General features: G+C 36.2%; 1 protein-coding gene across 2 annotated transcripts; it reads left to right on the forward strand.

Annotated features, from left to right (window-relative positions):
* Positions 1-10896: 10896 nt before the first annotated feature.
* On the forward strand, positions 10897-16933 carry LOC109171559 (cysteine-rich receptor-like protein kinase 2). Of its 2 annotated transcripts, none has more exons than XM_019320602.1 (9): positions 10897-11197; positions 12432-12970; positions 13459-13741; positions 13834-13947; positions 14455-14594; positions 14693-14903; positions 15213-15450; positions 15546-15696; positions 16454-16933. In XM_019320602.1, exons 2-9 carry the CDS (start codon positions 12470-12472, stop codon positions 16793-16795), a joined length of 1980 nt encoding a protein of 659 aa, XP_019176147.1. In that variant the 5' UTR covers positions 10897-11197; positions 12432-12469; the 3' UTR covers positions 16796-16933. The 2 variants fall into 2 exon arrangements, with proteins under 2 accessions (XP_019176147.1, XP_019176146.1); XM_019320601.1 differs by having other exon boundaries at positions 10897-11193; positions 12437-12970.
* Positions 16934-18339: the final 1406 nt, after the last annotated feature.

The following is an 18339-nucleotide window of genomic DNA, read 5'->3' on the forward strand; positions in this document are numbered from 1 at the left end:
TTGATTTCTTGTTCAATACTCTGAATGCTTTACTGGTAGATGAATATCCCAAAAATATTCCTTCATCTGCACGCTCATCAAAAGTCTTTAGATATGTTTTTCCATTATTAAGAATAAAACATTTGATACCAAAAGTATGGAAATAGTTGAGTTTAGGTTTTCTCCCTTTCCATAATTCGTACGGAGTCTTATTGTAAGATTTATGTATCAAGCTCCGATTTTGTGTGTAGCAAGTGGTGTTGATTGCTTCAGCCCAATATCTTTTAGGTAGCTCGGCTGACGTAATCATCACTCGTGCGGCTTCTTTTAGCGTTCTATTTCTTCTTTCGGCTACACCGTTTTGTTGAGGTGTACGTGCGGCAGATAGTTGATGTAGAATTCCTTGGGAATTGCAGTAGGCTTCAATCACTTGATTCACGAACTCAGTTCCACGATCCGTTCGGATTTTTGCAATTTTCAAGTCTTTCTCATTTTGTAGTAGCTTCAGTAGCTCTAGCAACTTTTGCTCCACTTCATTTTTCTTTTTGAGAAATATTGTCCATGTGTACCTGGAAAAGTCATCAACAACAACTAGTGTATATTTCTTACCACTTAGACTTGTTGGGTCTACTGGACCAAATAGATCCATGTGTAGTAGACTTAGCGGTCTTGTTGTAGATTCTTGAGCTTTGGATTTGAAAGATGACTTGACTTGCTTTCCTCTTTGGCAAGCATCACATATTTGATCTTTCTTGTAGACAATGTCGGGTAGACCTTCAACTAATTTGTTTCTTGCTAGCTTGTTGATAGTCTTGAAGTTTAGATGATTCAACTTCTTGTGCCATTCCCAACTTGTTGCGTGTGAGTTGTTTGCTAGTAGACACACTGATTCTTTTGTTGTGTTTCAATCCACAACGTACATATTTTTCTTTCTTATTCCTTCGAGAACAACTTCTCCTGTGGAATTATTTTTCACTTGGCACTTCTCTTTGAAGAACTCTACTAGATATCCTTTGTCACAAAATTGACTTGTACTTAACAAGTTGAATTTTAGACCTTCAACAAAGGATACATCTTCGATTTTCAAACCATTTCGAAATATTGTACCGATTTCTTTTGTTATGCCGTATCGTTCATTTCCACCGAATACGACTTTTGGTCCTTCGATATTTTTAAGATTCACAAGACTTGATTTATTTCCAGTCATGTGTCTAGAACATCCACTATCGAAGTACCAAACTTCCTGCAAATGAATTAAACATTTTTAGGTACCCAACTTGACTTGGGTCCTTGGGTGTTAGTCATTTTTGGTACCCAAATCCACCTTGTACTCACTGATCTAAGTTTAGGTGATTGGTAACCATTAAACACATTATAATCATATTTAATTTTTGAAAACATTTTCTGTGCCGGTTTTTGAAAATTGACTCGATTTCTTGGCACGTGGGATATAGATTGTTTGGGCCTGTGATAAGCATTAAATCTGGACTTAGTCCATGGTTTAATATTTCCAAACCAATCTTGTTTAGAGGGATAGAATCTCCCTGCCCCAATCCTCGGATTTCTTCCCATTTTCCTATGAGGACTTTGTGCACTAGACTCATTGGTATATTTCCATTTAGGAACAAACTTTTGTCTTTTAGTGTACTGTTTGGACGAAATATTGTTTCTTTGAGGCTTTGGTCCAACAGTGTTAATTTTGACATCAGTTTGGTAACCAATTCCTTGTCTCACTGTGCTTTCTTGACCTTTTACAAATTTTACTACTTGAACTTTATTACTTAAAGTAGTAGTAGAATTGGTCAATTTCTCGGAGGCTTGAGAACATGATGGATCATAACCAAGTCCGGTTTTATCACTTGAGGGTTTTTGCATATTTACCATTTTGTCCATTATTTTGGATGAATGCGTAAATGTTGCTATAACCTCTCTGAGGTTGTGTTCTCTCACTTCCCTTGATTTACACTCTTCTTGAAGACAAATAATTTTATCTTTCAAGTCTTTCACTTCAAGTAGAGCATTTTGAAATTTTTCATTTAATTGATCTTTTTCAAGAATCAGATGATTATTGCGCTCTTTGAGTTGAGAGTGAGTGTCCATTACGGTTTGACATTCTTCCATTAAGTGAAAGAGGGACTTTCTAGAAAATGAAGAATTAACAGAGTCATAAGATTTAGATGTTACCTCATTTTCTTCATGTCCATTAGCCATAAGACACATGTCCTCGTGTGGTGTGTTGTTGGAGATGGTCATGCAAAACATTGCATTGTCATCCTTTGAGGTGTCACTTTCATCACTTGAAGATTCTTCTGACTCACTTATTTCAAGTGGGTCACTGATGAGTGCTTTTCTTCTTTCTTTTAATCTTTTATCTTTGGGCTTGAATTCTTCCTGTTGAGGGTTAGTAACATTTGTGTACTGACTTTTACTCACCTTGGGATATGGACAACTTGCTGCAAAGTGTCCCGGTTTTCTACAGTTGTAACACAAATTTGAATCTTCCTCAATAATTTCTTTCTTCGAATTCTTCGTTGTATTCCATGATTTCCCTTGTGGATTTTTCTTGTAGTTGCTTCTCTTCATGAATTTCCTGAATTTCTTGACAAAGAGAGAAAATTGATCATTAGGCAATAATTCAACATTTTGTACTGACCTTGAGGTTGATGGTTGCTCGGCTATAAGCGCGTTGTTCTTTTCTTCATGATCTTCCTCTAATCTTGATTTCATCTCAAATTCATAAGCTTTTAGATCAATAAAGAGCTTATCGGTTGATAGGGTTTTTAGATCCCTATGATCTCTCATGGCTGTGACCTTCATGTCCCATGTAGATGGTAGACCACGTAGAATTTTGAGTGAGATTTCTTTTTGATTAATATCTTTACCAAGATCATTAATCTCTCCTAAGATTTTGGCAAATCTTGTTTCCATGTCGGTAATATTCTCGCCGGTTAGCATTTTGAAATCCTCGAATTTCTTTAATGCTATAGTGAGTTTATTATCCTTTTCTTGTTCGTCTCCTTCACCAATTTGAATGAGCGTTTCACATACTTCCTTCGCGGATTGACACTTTCGAACTTTTGAAAATATCGTGTCATCGATAGATTTAAACAAAATATCCTTGGCAATATTGTCCAAGTTATTTCTTGTTCTATCTTCACGAGACCATTCCACTTTTGGTTTTGGAATGTACTGTGGAGTGTCACTTGTTTGTACGGATGAAGTGTTGACTTGTAAAATCTCAATAGGACCACTTGTAACTATTTCCCACATTTCATCGTGTAATGCGGATAAATGTACCTACATGCGAATTTTCCAATCGTCAAATTTTTCTAAGGAAAATAATAAATTTTGGGCAAGAGCATTATCTCTTTTCATCATCTTGATTTTCCGAGATCTGTCTAGCAGTCAAAATTGACTCAAATAGACAACCGCTCTGATACCAATTGTTGGTCCCGATAGGGTGGTGAAAGTCTAGAGGGGGGGGGGGTGAATAGACTTTCAAGCTTTTTCAAATTAAATAACTCTTCGGTAACTTCAACTCTAAGTAACAAGTAAATAGAGCAAGTTTGTACTGCACAGCGGAATAATAGTAAATAGTTATGCCCAACTAGTAAATTAAGTGTGAAGTATGAGTAAGATAGGTACAAATGATATGTAAAGTGACAGAGATATCTTGAATATATAAAGGAGATGGTGCACTCAATATATAATAACAATATTCAAGATTGTAAATAAATATCGTGTCACGTCGTCCGTGTGACGAATGTTACATGCAGCACGTCAAACTTGCTTAGAATAAATTAGTATTTAAGCTCGAGAAGTTTGAGTCACATGCATACGTGAGAACACACTAAACCCGGATGATTAAGATTAACTGTGAATAGTAAACGGGTTAGTCGGATGAGATAGATAGATATAGCAAATAATGTAAGTGCGGTATGTAAATGAGAGAGGCAATTTATAGTGGTTCGGAAGTGGCGTAATCTTCCTAGTCCACTTTTCTCCTTTCACGTCTAGGAGAAATTCACTATTTTCCACACACAGTTACAATAGTGAACAAGTGCTACACAGGCACTTCCTCCAGATGTCTTGCACACAGCTACACCCAACTCTGAGTGTTTCGCACACAGCTACACTCAACTCCCGAGTATTTCGCACACAGCTATACTCAACGCCAACTAAGTGTCTTGCACACAGCTACACTTAGCAACTACGAGTGTTTTGCACACAGCTACACTCACTAGAGTATTTTGCACACAGCTATACTCTTTCTACAATTTACAAATACAAGGATTTGTATTTCTCTCTCCAACTAGATTTGAGACTATTCAGACTAAGTCTCTTAGAATATTTTGAGCACTAGCACTTTTGAATTTTGCACTTGTATTGCACTTCTATCTCGTTCACCTCTGCTCCACACACACTTTGTCTTCAAGTCTTCATGGCTTTTTATAGTCAATCAAATATATCCGTTGGAGTGGGATAATTTGATATTTGAAATTTGAATCTTCATAGCCTGATATTGTTGACAGTAGTAGATCTTCAATTTTGATTTGATTTGTCAACTTGCCTGACAAAGTAATTCTTTAGCACAACTTTGATTTTCTAGTTGTTTCTAAAAATATTACTTTAATTGTCAATTTGAATATCCAACGAATCTTTGAAATAAATTCATCTGATAGAATTTATTTCTAGGATAAGTTTTTATATTCATGCCTTCATAAATATTTTTCCGTTCTGATCAAATGTCTTTCAGGCAATTTTGGAGTCTTGTGGCATGTGGGTGGACTTGGAGTAAATTCCTTCGAATTTATCCAATTTCTGATCATCTTGCTCTTTTGCCACATTGTGCTCCTTTGACTTGAACATCGTGCTCCTTGACTTTGAACATTGTGCTTCTTTCGATACATTGTGCTCTTCTGACAACATTGTGCTTCTTAGACAACATTGTGCTTCTTAGGTAGCATTGTGCTCTTCTGATAGCATTGTGCTTCTTAGACAACATTGTGCTCTACTGACAGCATTGTGCTTCTTAGACAACATTGTGCTTCTTAGGTGGCATTGTGCTCCTTTCAGATTTGGTCACATTGTGCTCCTTTCAGATTTGGTCACATTGTGCTCCTTCGGACACATTGTGCTCTTTTAGACACATCGAGCTCCTTCAAAATCTGCCTTATAAAAAACATAGGTCCTTAGGGGGAATTGATCTCGGGTGTGATCGTTTAGAGTAAAGACCTCTACCATTTCACCATTAGGCTCATCCGATCATTCCTTGCAACGCCATTGCTTTATGCTTCTTTCACGGATGAATACTCGTAAGACCAAAATTAATTTCTCAAATTAATTTTGTTCTTCCTATGGTAGATTCCTTCTGATTTCAATATTCTGATTTTTTATGCTTGTACTAAAGACTTAAAAACTAAGGGGATCTAAAGATACATTTGGCTCATCAAAACTTACAAAAATATTCCTATCACTTACACTTTCTAAAGGTTAGTAAGGGTATTCTTGACTTTTCACAAAGAGTTATTATTGTAACCTAACCTAGAAGACTTCTTCATTTCATTCCTTACAATTCCTAGAAATTAGCTCTACCTTCTCTCTAGAAAAGAAGTGTAGCTTATTCTCCAAGCCAAGTTGAGACCCTTATCAAGATTCCAAGTTTTGCTTCCAAGATTCAACCTTTCACATATTTGGGCATCTAGGAGGGTAAGATCTAAGTCTATCTTGTGTTTTTGGTTCCATCTTAGATGTCTTTTTCTTAAAAGTAGGATCTTTATGATCTTTTGGTTTGATCTTGAAGTGGGTTTGGAAAGTAAGCCTTGTAAGCAGCTTGTTGAGGTGTAAAGTGAAGTCTTTTGGCTACAAGAGGTAACCCATGCTCTACTAAAACCTATTTTGCTTACCTATATGTGATTTCTGGATTCTCCTTGTGTTTTGCTATGAAATGTGAGTGTTTATGCATTTGTCTTGTGAAAATGCATATCTAAAGCTTGTGTTTAGGGTTCTTGTGTGCCATTGCTTTGGCATTTTCCATGATTCAAGTCATTTTATTGTATTGGGTGAGATTTGGCATGTTTTGGACTTGAATTTGTGTTTGGAGAAGAAAATCCCCGAAGGGATTTGTTGTGGTCCAAGTGTGTACACGCGATCGGAACGGCGGGCGGGGCACCACCTGCCGGCCTACCCGCGGGTACATGGCCTTGTGGGAAGGTGTTCCCGTGGGCGGGACCACGGGTGGGGCACTACCCGTGGGTCCACCCGCGGGTACACAGGTGGTGATGTGAGGTGTTTTGTTCCCCGTGATTCGTTTGACTCGGCATTTGGTCTTTTGACTTCCCGATGTTCTTTTGTGGAACTATTTGAGTGTCTTCTTGATGTTTCGTATGTCTAGAACTATATGGTAGGTATCCATGTAGGACTTTGGTGTTTTGAATTGTGCTAAGTGTTCAACATTGTGTTTCGTTGGACCGAGAGGTGTCTTGTGTGTTCTTCGGAACTATCTTGAGTTTCCCCGTTGATGGGCATGCTAGTTTGTTGTCTAAATGCTAGCGTGTGTGTGGTTTGTACCTTCCGTTTGGTTGATGATAACTTGTGTTATTCATCGTTGTTGTTGTTGGGCTGTGACCCATTCCTTGATTGAGTATGTTTCATACCTTCGTTGTGATCCGTTGTTTGACTCTTGTTGAGTTGTGGTGCGTGTGTGGCTTTACCTGGATTGCACGATTAGTGGTATGGGACACTAGTCACCAAGGTATTGCAGCGGTCCTCGTGGTGGCCGTGGCGTGATTATGGAGCTGTGGCCTTTATGTAAGGTTCACGTATTTGGGGGATAACATGTGTTATCCGGACATGTGTTGCCATGTGCGTGTACGGTACCTCGTGTACTATAAAATCGGTGGCTTTGTTGGAGGGATTGTTGGAGGGGGAATGACGATTCCTGGGGGATTAAGGTTGGACTGTATGTACAGGGGTCCTGGAGGTAAAGGTTGGAACTAGATATAAGGTTGGGGGTAGCCATAAGGTTGGAACAGGGCATAAGGAAGGCATATCAACTCGTGGCGGGTGATGTCACGAGGGCTTGTGTAGCCGTGGTTTGTGTTCTCTCTTGTGACGTGTGTAGTCACAAAGGCATGTGTTGCCGTTTGTCGTGTCTTTATCCTTGTGATGTTGTTATCCGTTGTGGTCTTGGGATGTGTTCCCGTGGTGTTTGTTGATGAGTGTTGAGTCTTGAGTTGGTGTTTACTCTCGATTTTACACACATATATATATGTATTCCGTTTCGAAATGATTTTTGTATATATATATATACCCTACCTATGTATGATACTTAACAGGTATTGGTGGGTTACCAGCATTATCGCTGACCGGGCGTCGTCCCAATGTTTATCTTTGTGTCTTTCAGGTGATGTCTAGACGAGCGCGATGTTTAGTGGCCGGTAGTCTAGTATCTTTACCTTTGTTTCGTGGCCTGTGTGCCGTTGTAGTTGTAGACTGATGTTTTTGGGATAGATGTATACACTTTGCAGATTGTTCGCCGTAGCGTTTGCCGTGGTGGTAAACGTGGCATAACACCCCGTTTGGATTCCTTTTTATCCAGTTTTCGTTTTATCTTCCGCTGTGCTAGTTTTTGTTGTGTAATCTGCAGGTGTTAAGGCCTTTTTATATAGGTCGTGTTTGGGGGTGTTACATTGATGATATGGTTTTTACTGGAAATAACTTGAAGCTAATCTCAGAATTCAGGGAGGCACTCATTAAGAGGTTTGAAATGAACGATATGAGCCTTTTGTCTTACTTTCTTGGCCTTGAGATTGTTCAGATGGATTGTGGAATCTTTATTTCACAAAAGAAGTATGCTGCTGATATTTTGAAAAAGTTCAAAATGGAAAACTCCAAACCAGTTTCAACGCCGTTAGCTGAAAAGTTAAAGGTGTCCAAAGATGAGTGTGATAAGAATGTGAATGTTACAACTTATAAAAGCTTAATTGGGAGTTTGAGGTATCTGGTGGCAACAAGGCCAGATATTTCTTTTGGAGTTGGAATACTTAGCAGATTCATGGAGGAACCAAAAGAATCACATTGGGCTGCATGCAGCAAAGCGAATTCTGAGATATGTCAAAGGTACGAGTAATGATGAAATTTTTTACTCTACAAATGAAGTTGTGAAGCTTGTTGGGTATACAGACAGTGATTGGGCTGGAGATGTTGAGACCAGAAAAAGCACATTAGGATATGCCTTCTATCTTGGTTCAGCCATATTTTCTTGGTCTTAAAAGAAGCAGCAGATTGTAGCACTTTCAACCACAGAAGCAGAATATATTGCAGCAGCAAACTGTGCTACTCAAGCAGTTTGGCTGAGGAGAATTTTGGAGTTCCTACAACACAAGCAGGAAGCACCTACAACTATTTTTTGTGAAAACAAGTCAGCAATTTCGTTGTCCAAGAATCCTATCTTTCATGGTCGCAGCAAGCATATTGATATCAAGTATCACAAAATCAGAGAGTTGGTTGCTGAAAAGCAAATCAACATTGAGTATTGTTCAAGTGAATGTCAAGTTGCAGATATCTTTACGAAGCCGTTGAAGACGGAGACATTTCTCATATTGAAGAACGAAATTGGTATGACCAATATATCCAACTTGGTTTAAAGGAGGCAATGTTATAATAATAATAATAATAATAATATTATTATTATTATTATTATTATTATTATTATTATTAGTAATATTAAACCAAGTAGTTACCAGTTAATTTGTTAAAAAATAAGAGGTGTGTGAACGTGGATGCATGCATAGCACTACGTGGAAATGGAGTACATGGAATCATGGCCTCTAATTACTTCCTAAACTTTAGCATTGTTGCTTTTCTCTTTCACTATAAATATGTAGCTTTTGTTTATTCATAATCATCAATCAAATTACTTATCTATTCCTCTCTCTCTTCTCAATATATATAAATATAATATATAGATATATTATATTTAATATATCTTATAAATATATTATATTATATTTAATATATATTATATTAAATATATTATATTTAATATAGGAAAAATGACACTTTTTCCCCCTGAGTTATATACTTATAGCATTTTTCTCCCTGAATTATTTAAGTGGTTATTTTACCCCCTAAAATGTTAAATGAACATATTTACCCTTAAAATAAATATTTAAAATAAATATTTCATTTATTTTTCTTCTCCAACAAATTATTACTATAATTTGGTTCAAACCAAACAGATACTATAGCAACCAAACCAAAATATTCTAATTACAATTTAGAATCAAAACGCGATATTTAGAGTTTATTAAAATCGCAAATCGGAATGGCCGGTTCATGTTCCGAACTGAAAAAATAAAATACATTTATTGTTGAATTTAGACTATTTTAAAATAAAAAATAAAATAAAATTTTAAAATAAAGACGATTCAAAATCGCGAACCAGATCCGAAACCGCCGGTTCACGGTTCATGATCCAGTTTTTTTGGTTCATAAATTTAATAAATTGAAATCTAAATATTGGATTCTAGATCTGAATCATAACCGAAAACTTTTAATTCGATTGCTATAGTGTCCGGTTCAGTTCGAACCGAACCGTGGCCATAGCTACATATACACAATAATTTGTTGGAGAAGTAAAATAAATAAAATGTTTACTTTAAGGGTAGAAATGTCAATTTAATATATCAGGGGGAAAAACCACCACTTTTAAAATAATTGAGGGGGCTAATGTGTTTACATAAATAATTGAAGGGGAAAAAGTGCTATAAGTATATAACTTAGGGAGAAAAAGTGTCATTTTCCCTTTAATATATATTACATTTATTATATTTAGACACCAGAATGTCCAAAGGGCGACTAGCGATAATTTTTTCAAGGAATAAGGGTCAAATAGGCCATCGAACTGCACACGAGAATGCAATTAGGCCACCGAACTTAAAAAACCTACAATTAGGTCCCTAAACTAACCAATTTCATTCAATTTGTCCATTTTACAGGTTTCTAACAGGTTACTCCTCCACCGAGGATGCATATGTGGCATTTTAAAAAAATTATTTATTTTTAAATTAGTTTTTTAATGTTTAATATATAAAAACTAAAATAATTTTATTTTTTAAAATAAAATATTTTTTTAATTTGTTTAAAATTTGCAAATGACCAATACAAACTAATTATTTTAAAATTCAAAAAATACCAAATCACGATAGTTTCTATTAAATAATTTGTTGATTTTTTATTTGTTCCTGGCCAAAGCATATTACAAAGGGAAATAAAGCAGTAAAAGCAATATATTAGAAAGCAGTAATACTATTACTAAATGTATCATATTATTAAACAAAACTATTATTAATAGTTTTAGTATTATTATTAGCAGTAATATAATTTATTGTTTTTTTAAAAAAAAGAAGCAGTATTAGTATTATTAGCAACAAAGAATAATCAGTATAGAAATAAAAAAAAATCAACAAATTATTTAATAAAAACTATCGTGATTGGTGATTTTTGAATTTTAAAATAATTAATTTATATTAGTGATTTGCGAATTTTAAAAAAATTAACAAATTATTTTATTTAAAAAAGAAAAAACAAATTATTTTAGTTTTTATTTACTAAATATTAAAAAACTAATTTAAAACTAAATAATTTTTAAAAAATGCCACATATGCATCCTAGGTGGAGGGATAATTAACCTTTTAGAAACTTAAGAAACCTGCAAAATGGACAAATTGAATGAAATTCGTTAGTTTAGGGACTTAATTGTTGATTTTTTAAGTTCAATGGCCTAATTGCATTCTCGTGTGCAGTTCGATGGCCTATTTGACCCTTATTCCTTTTTTCAATCATGTTTTTAAGTAAAATCAACAGTCAGAAATAAGCCCACAAAAGAACTTTCAAAGTCTTCGTTTAGAAAATGTTGTCCAAAACCAATAAAGAAATGCTTTTTATCTTATCAGCTTGACTTCCCTGACATACAACTTGCAAGCTAAGTCCACCATCGATCGCTTTTTTTCTTCATCTGTATTTTCATTCAATTCATCACTGTTCTCATCTTTCATTCTTCGTTATCATACACACACAGATATATACATACCCATCTATCATATGTATAGTATGTTGCTGTGGCCTGTGAAGCAACGTTTTAACTTATAAGAAATGAAGCAAGCAAGAATCTTCATCTGATAATCCGAACGTGAATTTCGAAAAGTCCCTGTAAGTGAGCATTGTAGTCTCCAGTTTCTTTTGTGTCTCCTATGAATAAAATGTTATTATTGTGTAATCTGATCAGTTTCTAAATTTCATTTCCGTATCTTTTTTAGGGGGATCAATTTTGATTTTTTTTTTATTTGTTATTGTTATTATTAAGCTAAGAGCTAAGCTTAATAAAATGTTATTATATATCATCAATTTTTAATTTTTGTGTCTTTGTTATTATATTCAGCAATTTGTAATTTATTTATAATTTAGTTATATTACTAAAGGATAATTTAATCAAAAATTTCTTTAATATATATAGTTAGCAGTTCATTGCTTAATTGTTTGTTATTAATTCAGTCTCGTCTCAATAGAGTATGAAGTGTGTTCTTTATATATCATAATTTTTTTTTTTTTGTGTCTTTGTTATTATATATTCATCAATTTTTAATTTATTTATAATTTAGTTACTAGAGTTTAGACTAGGTTTAGAAGCTTTGATTTAGTGATGATGGGGAAATCATTAATGTAGGTTAATTAATGTATGACGACATATATTTTGTTGCTTCATGTTTTTTTTTTATTATTATTATTTAGTCAAATGCAGGCGGAGGTCGATAAAGTGTCAAGTTTAGTACCAGATGACTAAGGAATTATTTGGCGGAGGCCTAAAGGGCTAAGTCCAGAACCTTATTTCTCAAAAATGTGACAGAAATAAAGTTGTGCCCTTTGTTGCTAACTATAGTTTTTGAGATAGTGATAAATTGTTTGATTCTAAAAGTAGTATGATTAGAGTAAGGCTGGCAAGTGCTGTGGGAAATTGTTGGGTGGAGGCCTGAAGGGCCAAGTCCAGCATCCTGCCTCTTGAAAATGTGGGGAAAATAAAGTTGTGTCCTTTGCTGCTAGCTATAGTTTTTGAGATAGTGATAAATTGTTTGATCCTAAAAGTAGTATGATTAGAGTAAGGCGGGCAGGTGCTGTGGGAAATTGTTGGGTGGAGGCCTGAAGGGCCAAGTCCAACATCCTGCCTCTCAAAAATGTGGGAGAAATAAAATTGTACCCTTTGCTATTAACTATAATTTTTGAAGTATTGGTAATTCCTTTGATCCTAACAAGTGATATCAGTCACGGATTAAAATAAGGCAGGCAGGTGCTATAGGAAATTGTTGGACACAGTCCTAAAGGCCACACCCAACCTTTCCTAAGAAAATAGTGTACTGGTAAGAGCATGATCTTAACATTCATTTTATATGTTGAACAGGGTGGCCCGGAATCAAAACATCAAATTGGAAACATGAAGAAAACAGCCCTTTTGGTCCCAATGCCATATGTTCCTTTGATACTTGTGACAACTCTGGTTTTACTAGATGTTTGTAATGGTGCCCCAAGAACTCAAACAGTCAAAATGATTTGTGCACACCAAGTGGAGAATAACTTCTCAGTTTTTGTCCCGAATTTTGTTGCAACCATGGAAAACATAAGCACCCAAATGCGCACTCAAGGCTGGGGTGTTTCAATAACCGGCAAAGGACCCGATGCCAACTTCGGGCTCGCACAATGCTATGGCGATCTTTCCTTACTCGATTGCGCATTGTGCTATGCCGAAGCACGCACTGTTCTGCCCCAGTGCTTCCCTTTCAATGGTGGCAGAATTTACCTCGACGGTTGTTTCATGCGCGCTGAGAACTATAGCTTCTTTCAACAGAGTTTAGGTGCAGAGGATACATATGTTTGTGGGAACAAAACTAGGAAGGATGGCTTGTTCCAAGATACAGCTAAGAGGGCTGTGTTGCAGGTAGGGCCGCTAACGAACTGAACACGAACAGATAGTGGCTGTTCGTATTTGTTTGTTAAAATTGTTAGTGTTCATCTTCGTATTTTCGTTTGTTAAATTTTTAAAAATTGTGTTCGTGTTCGTTTATTAAGCTGACGTTAACGTTCAATGAACACGTTTGCGAACAAGTTCACAAACGTGTTAGTTACATGTTCACGAACACTAAACAAACAAACAAACAAATGTACATGTTAAACGAACACTAAACTATCATGTTTGTGTGCATTATTAACTGAAAATTAAATGAGTTTGTTCATGAACATTATTAAACGTACAATAATGAACGTGTTCACAAGCTCTTAGCAAAGAAGCATACAAATGTTTAGACTTGATCTGTTCGTTTATTAAACAAATTCTAAAATTTGTTCATTTATGTTTGAACATAAATGAATGCTACCCTTATCGAATAGTTTATTAAAAGTTCTGTTCACTAACACTCCTAGTTGCAGGCAGTTGCAAACGCGCCAAATAACAATGGCTACGCGCGTGTTGAACTCCCAAAACCTAGGAGACACAGTGAGTCGGCGGCGGCGGCGGCATATGTTTTGGCCAATTGTTGGAAGACTGTGAATGCCAGTGGTTGCCGAAGATGTTTGGAGAATGCGGCTAAGTCCATGTTAAAATGTCTGCCTTGGTCTGAGGGTCGTGCGTTGTACACTGGGTGCTTCATCAGATACTCTGATACCAACTTTCTTAATTCTGTTCCATCTACTGGAGCCTCATCTTCAAGAGGTAATATAATGTTAATTACTAAGCTGTTTTTTTTAATGAAAGTATTCCTTAATTTGATCGAATTATGACTGTTTAAACGATTTTGTTTGCAGCAAATATAATACTCATTGTACTGTTAGTTGTTTGCTCTGCAATTCTTTTTGTCGTGGGGGTTTTCATTGGCTTTTACATTTGGAAACAGAAAAGACTAGAGAAGAAAAGAAAAGGTATGTATGTAAACAGTACACAATATAGCTGATAGTAAGGGCCTCCGCCTAACAATTTACATTTTCGAGACGTTGGATGGTGGACTTGACCCTTTTAAGTCCCTTTACCGCCCAACAATTTTCCTTCCCAGCACCAACTCAAACCACTTGTTAAGATTAAGCGCTTACTACTATGCCAAAAGTTATAGCTAGTAGCAAAGGCGCAATTTTATTTCTTTACAGACCGGCATAACATTTTCGACAGGCTGGGTGCTGGACTTGACTGACCTTTTGAAGGCCCCGGCATCCGCCCAACAATCTCTCAGCCACTAGGTGCTAAACTTGGCCTTTACTGGCCTCTGTCCAACAATGTTTATATTTTATATTCGTGACCTTTGACATGAGTTAGTTGGCTATGAAATATACTAGCATCTCAACTAAATAGTTGGACTGCACATTTATGTTTATATATTATATTATATGCTCAATATTGTTGACATTCATGTTATTATCATATTTCCTATCTAGGTCCAAATGATGTCAAGAAATTAGTGAAGATCCTTCATGACAGCAGCTTGAACTTCAAATATTCCACACTCGAGAAAGCTACTGGATCTTTTGATGAAGCCAACAAGCTAGGACAAGGCGGATATGGCATTGTTTACAAGGTTGATATAGTGTATATATATATATATAATGGTTGATCCTAGCATGTTGATATCTTAAGGATTCTAAATTTTGTGATTTGATAACATTATCATTGCAGGGGGTTTTAGTAGATGGAAGAGATGTTGCAGTGAAGAGGCTTTTTTTTAATAACAAACATCGAGCAACAGATTTTTACAATGAAGTTAACATTATTAGCCAAGTAGAGCACAAAAATCTTGTCAGATTATTGGGTTGCAGCTGTTCTGGACCCGAAAGCCTTCTTGTATATGAATTTCTACCAAATCTGAGTCTTGATCGCTTCATTTTTGGTGAGTGTTAGTTTATACTAAATTATACATCATAAATTAATATTGTGTTGGGTGGAGGCCGGTGAAGGGTCAAGTCCAGCACCAACTGGTTAGTGAGATTACTTGGGAGAGGCAAAATCTAGTATCTTGCCTCCCGAAAATGTCGTGGTAAAGTCTCGAAGATTAAAAATTGTACAATTAAGACTGAAAATTGCTGGGAAGGAAAATTGTTGAGTTGAGGCCGATAAAGGACCATGTCCAACATTATATAGCTAAAGGTAAGCGTTTAATCCTAATATAACAGAATGCTTGCTTTATCACATATGACAGATCAAAACAAAGGCAAAGGTTTAAACTGGGAAAAGAGATTCAGCATAATTATAGGAACAGCAGAAGGATTAGTATACCTTCATGAAAACTCGAACATACGTATTATTCATCGAGATATCAAAGCCAGCAATATTTTGTTAGACTCGAGGTTCCAAGCTAAAATTGCAGATTTTGGATTGGCTAGATCTTTCCAAGATGATGATAAGAGCCATATAAGCACTGCTATTGCCGGAACATTGTCAGTAACTACTGCTATATTTTTCAAAATAATCGAGCTTTTGATAGAGCTAGGTTCAATTAAATGGTTGATTTTCTCACTTAAATTTATTGCAGGGGATACATGGCTCCCGAGTACTTAGCAAATGGGCAATTGACAGAAAAGGCAGATATTTACAGTTTTGGAGTATTACTGTTGGAAATTGTAACGGGAAAGCAAAACAACAGGAGCAAAAACACAGAATACGCCGACAGCATAGTGAATGTAGTATGTTTTAGCACCTTGCATCAATCTCTATTGTTTTATATTTATATATGTCGGATGGAGGCCGGTGAAGGACCAAGTCCAACACCAAGTGGTTAGGAATTGTTAGGCGGAGGCTTAAAAGGTCAAGTCCAGCACCTACCTCTAAAAAATATGATGGTATAGGGAAATGAAGATGCGCGTTCATTTATATATAGCTTTTGGCATAGTGGTAATGTTGGGTGGAGACCGGTAAGGACCAAGCCCAACACCATGTGGCTAGTGTGACTGTTGGGCGAACCCGTAAAGGACCAAGTCCAGCACCTTGCCTCTCGAAAATATATATATTTGAGTTATCATGAAGGTATATACTAATCCTAGCTTCTGTTGTTCCTATAATTATGCCAAATCTCTTTTTCACATTGAAGGGTCAAGTCCAGCATGGGGCGAATCTAGTGTAGGGGCAGTGGAAGCAATTGCCCCCTCCCTCACACCTTATATATAGGCGCCTTTGTGTATATATAGAGTAAATGTTTAAACATAACTAAGTAATATAAAAAAAATTACTAAAAGATGAGTTGGGTTAAATGGTTAAGTACATGGCCTTGCCCTTATCCAGGTAATTAGGGAATTGTTGGGGAGGTATGACTGATCAAGTCCAGAACCTGCCTCTCAAAAACATGACAATATAAAGAAATGTTGCCCCCTCGCTGCAAGCTGTAACTTTTGGAGTAATGGTAAGCGTTTATGATCTAACAATAATATAATTTTGAATGTGCAGGCATGGATGCATTTCCAAGAGGGGACAGCGGAAGAGCTGTTTGATCCAAACCTAATGCTTCATAACTACCACGATGTGAGTGTGAAATCTGAGGTTCTAAGAGTGCTTCAAGTTGGGCTATTATGCATACAAGAGATGCCATCACTAAGGCCATCCATGTCCAAGGTGTTACACATGCTTGTGAAGAAGGAAGAAGAGTTGCCTCCTCCTTCTAACCCTCCTTTCCTGGATGAGAAAACCATGGAATTTAAGAGTTCTTGGGATAGCCCAATGTACCGTCACAAAAACGAAGACTTTGCTTCAAATGCCAGTTTGTCTCATAGCTCTTTCTACCCCAGGTGATGTTGTAGTTGGTATATATGAAAAAGAGTTAATGCCAGATGAAGTATTTTCTTTGTAATTTACCTTCGTTGTGTTTGCGTATTTAATGGAACGTAGAAACATTTGTGATTGAAATAAGTTCTTCCGTGATTTTTCTAATTATACTATATTTTCTTCAAGGGAGCAAGAAGAATAAAGTGATAGTAGATGATTTTGGCATCATTTATTTAATGAAACTAGGATTTTCGCTCTTGCGTTAGGTTGCACCAAATGGATTTGTTATAATATTTTAGGAATATTTGGATATGATGGTTTTATTAGGACTGGATCCATCATAAATCGATTATAGAAATATAGAACGGGGTAGAAAAAAGAGTAGCTTTATTACCCTAGGCGCATGCCCAAAATAATACGTACAAATCCTGATGTACGGCCCAAAATGGCGATTCAAATACAAAGAACAAGGCCCAAATTAAAGGAAGGGCTATAGCTAACTATGCTATCGACAATAATCAAACCCAAGTGAGAGGGTTGAGAGTATGAGACCAAGACCACTAGATCAGGGTGAAAGGGATTGATGCGGGGTTTTTTTTTTTTCTTTTTTCTCTTAGCTTGATTTTCTTAGAAAAGTTTAATTGTGTTGGGATGAATCCTAGATTTTTTCGTACTCAAGGGATGGTCGCTTGGAGTTACCCTTAAGTTGCTAAGGTTGGAAAGTAAAGACATCGGTAATGTTTGCAAGCATGTCACGCGCACACAATTGAATAACATCGTATAGTAGTGAATGAACGAAATGAATGCTAACAACAACGAACAAAATGATAAACAAGTAAGGTTGGATTACTTAGTGTGGATGAAGATGCTAAGGGGATCATTTGACATAGGGAAAGAGGATGTCATTGCTAAGTCTAGGGAGTGGCTTACGTCCTTTCGTAACTTAGACTACTAGGACTTTGCTTAGGTTTTCACCTAAGCCTTTCCTCGAATACCTTACCTTCAACCCCTTCATAACCAAGCGCCGTAGGATTCCTTGAGCTAGGAAATGCTAAGGATAGGAGCTTGGATTGACCTAGCAAAGGTCAATCCCTCAACACCATAGGAGGTGATCAAGTTCTTAGGTTCCATACAAGACAAACCTCAACAACAAGACATAGAAGCAATGTTATCAATCAATCCATAATTTGAGAACAAAGTCATGGAAGCATCATCAACACACACTTTCACAATCCAAACCCTAACAAGACTAGCCTACAATAGACATGAAAATCACAAAAGCATTCATAGATCTAACCCTAGCAAAGCAAGTAGAAATAGAAAAGAGTAGAAAATTATACCCAAAAGTAGATTAGGAAAATGAAATCAAGTCTTGCAAGATCTCTTGAAATGGAGTTTGTCAAGCTCTTCCTTCAATCAATATCTCAAGAACTAAGCTTGGATCTATCAAATCTTCTCTACAAAAGTGTTTCTCTCTAATTCTAAATGCTAAGCTATCTATTTCTCTTTCTAAAATTGTGTCTCTCCCCTTTTACAAATATGATCTAAAACACTTTAAATAGCCTCCCTTT

The sequence above is a fragment of the Ipomoea nil genome, unplaced genomic scaffold, assembly GCF_001879475.1.
Source record: "Ipomoea nil cultivar Tokyo-kokei standard unplaced genomic scaffold, Asagao_1.1 scaffold0319, whole genome shotgun sequence".
Classification (NCBI taxonomy): Eukaryota; Viridiplantae; Streptophyta; class Magnoliopsida; order Solanales; family Convolvulaceae; genus Ipomoea; species Ipomoea nil.

Bases quoted from the DNA above. Each gene is read 5' to 3' on its own strand.
- LOC109171559 (XM_019320602.1), top strand. From the start codon at position 12,470: ATGAAGAAAACAGCCCTTTTGGTCCCAATGCCATATGTTCCTTTGATA. The intron at 12,971-13,458 runs GTAGGGCCGCTA...TCCTAGTTGCAG, and splicing joins CTAAGAGGGCTGTGTTGCAG to GCAGTTGCAAACGCGCCAAA. The intron at 13,948-14,454 runs GTATGTATGTAA...TTTCCTATCTAG, and splicing joins ACTAGAGAAGAAAAGAAAAG to GTCCAAATGATGTCAAGAAA.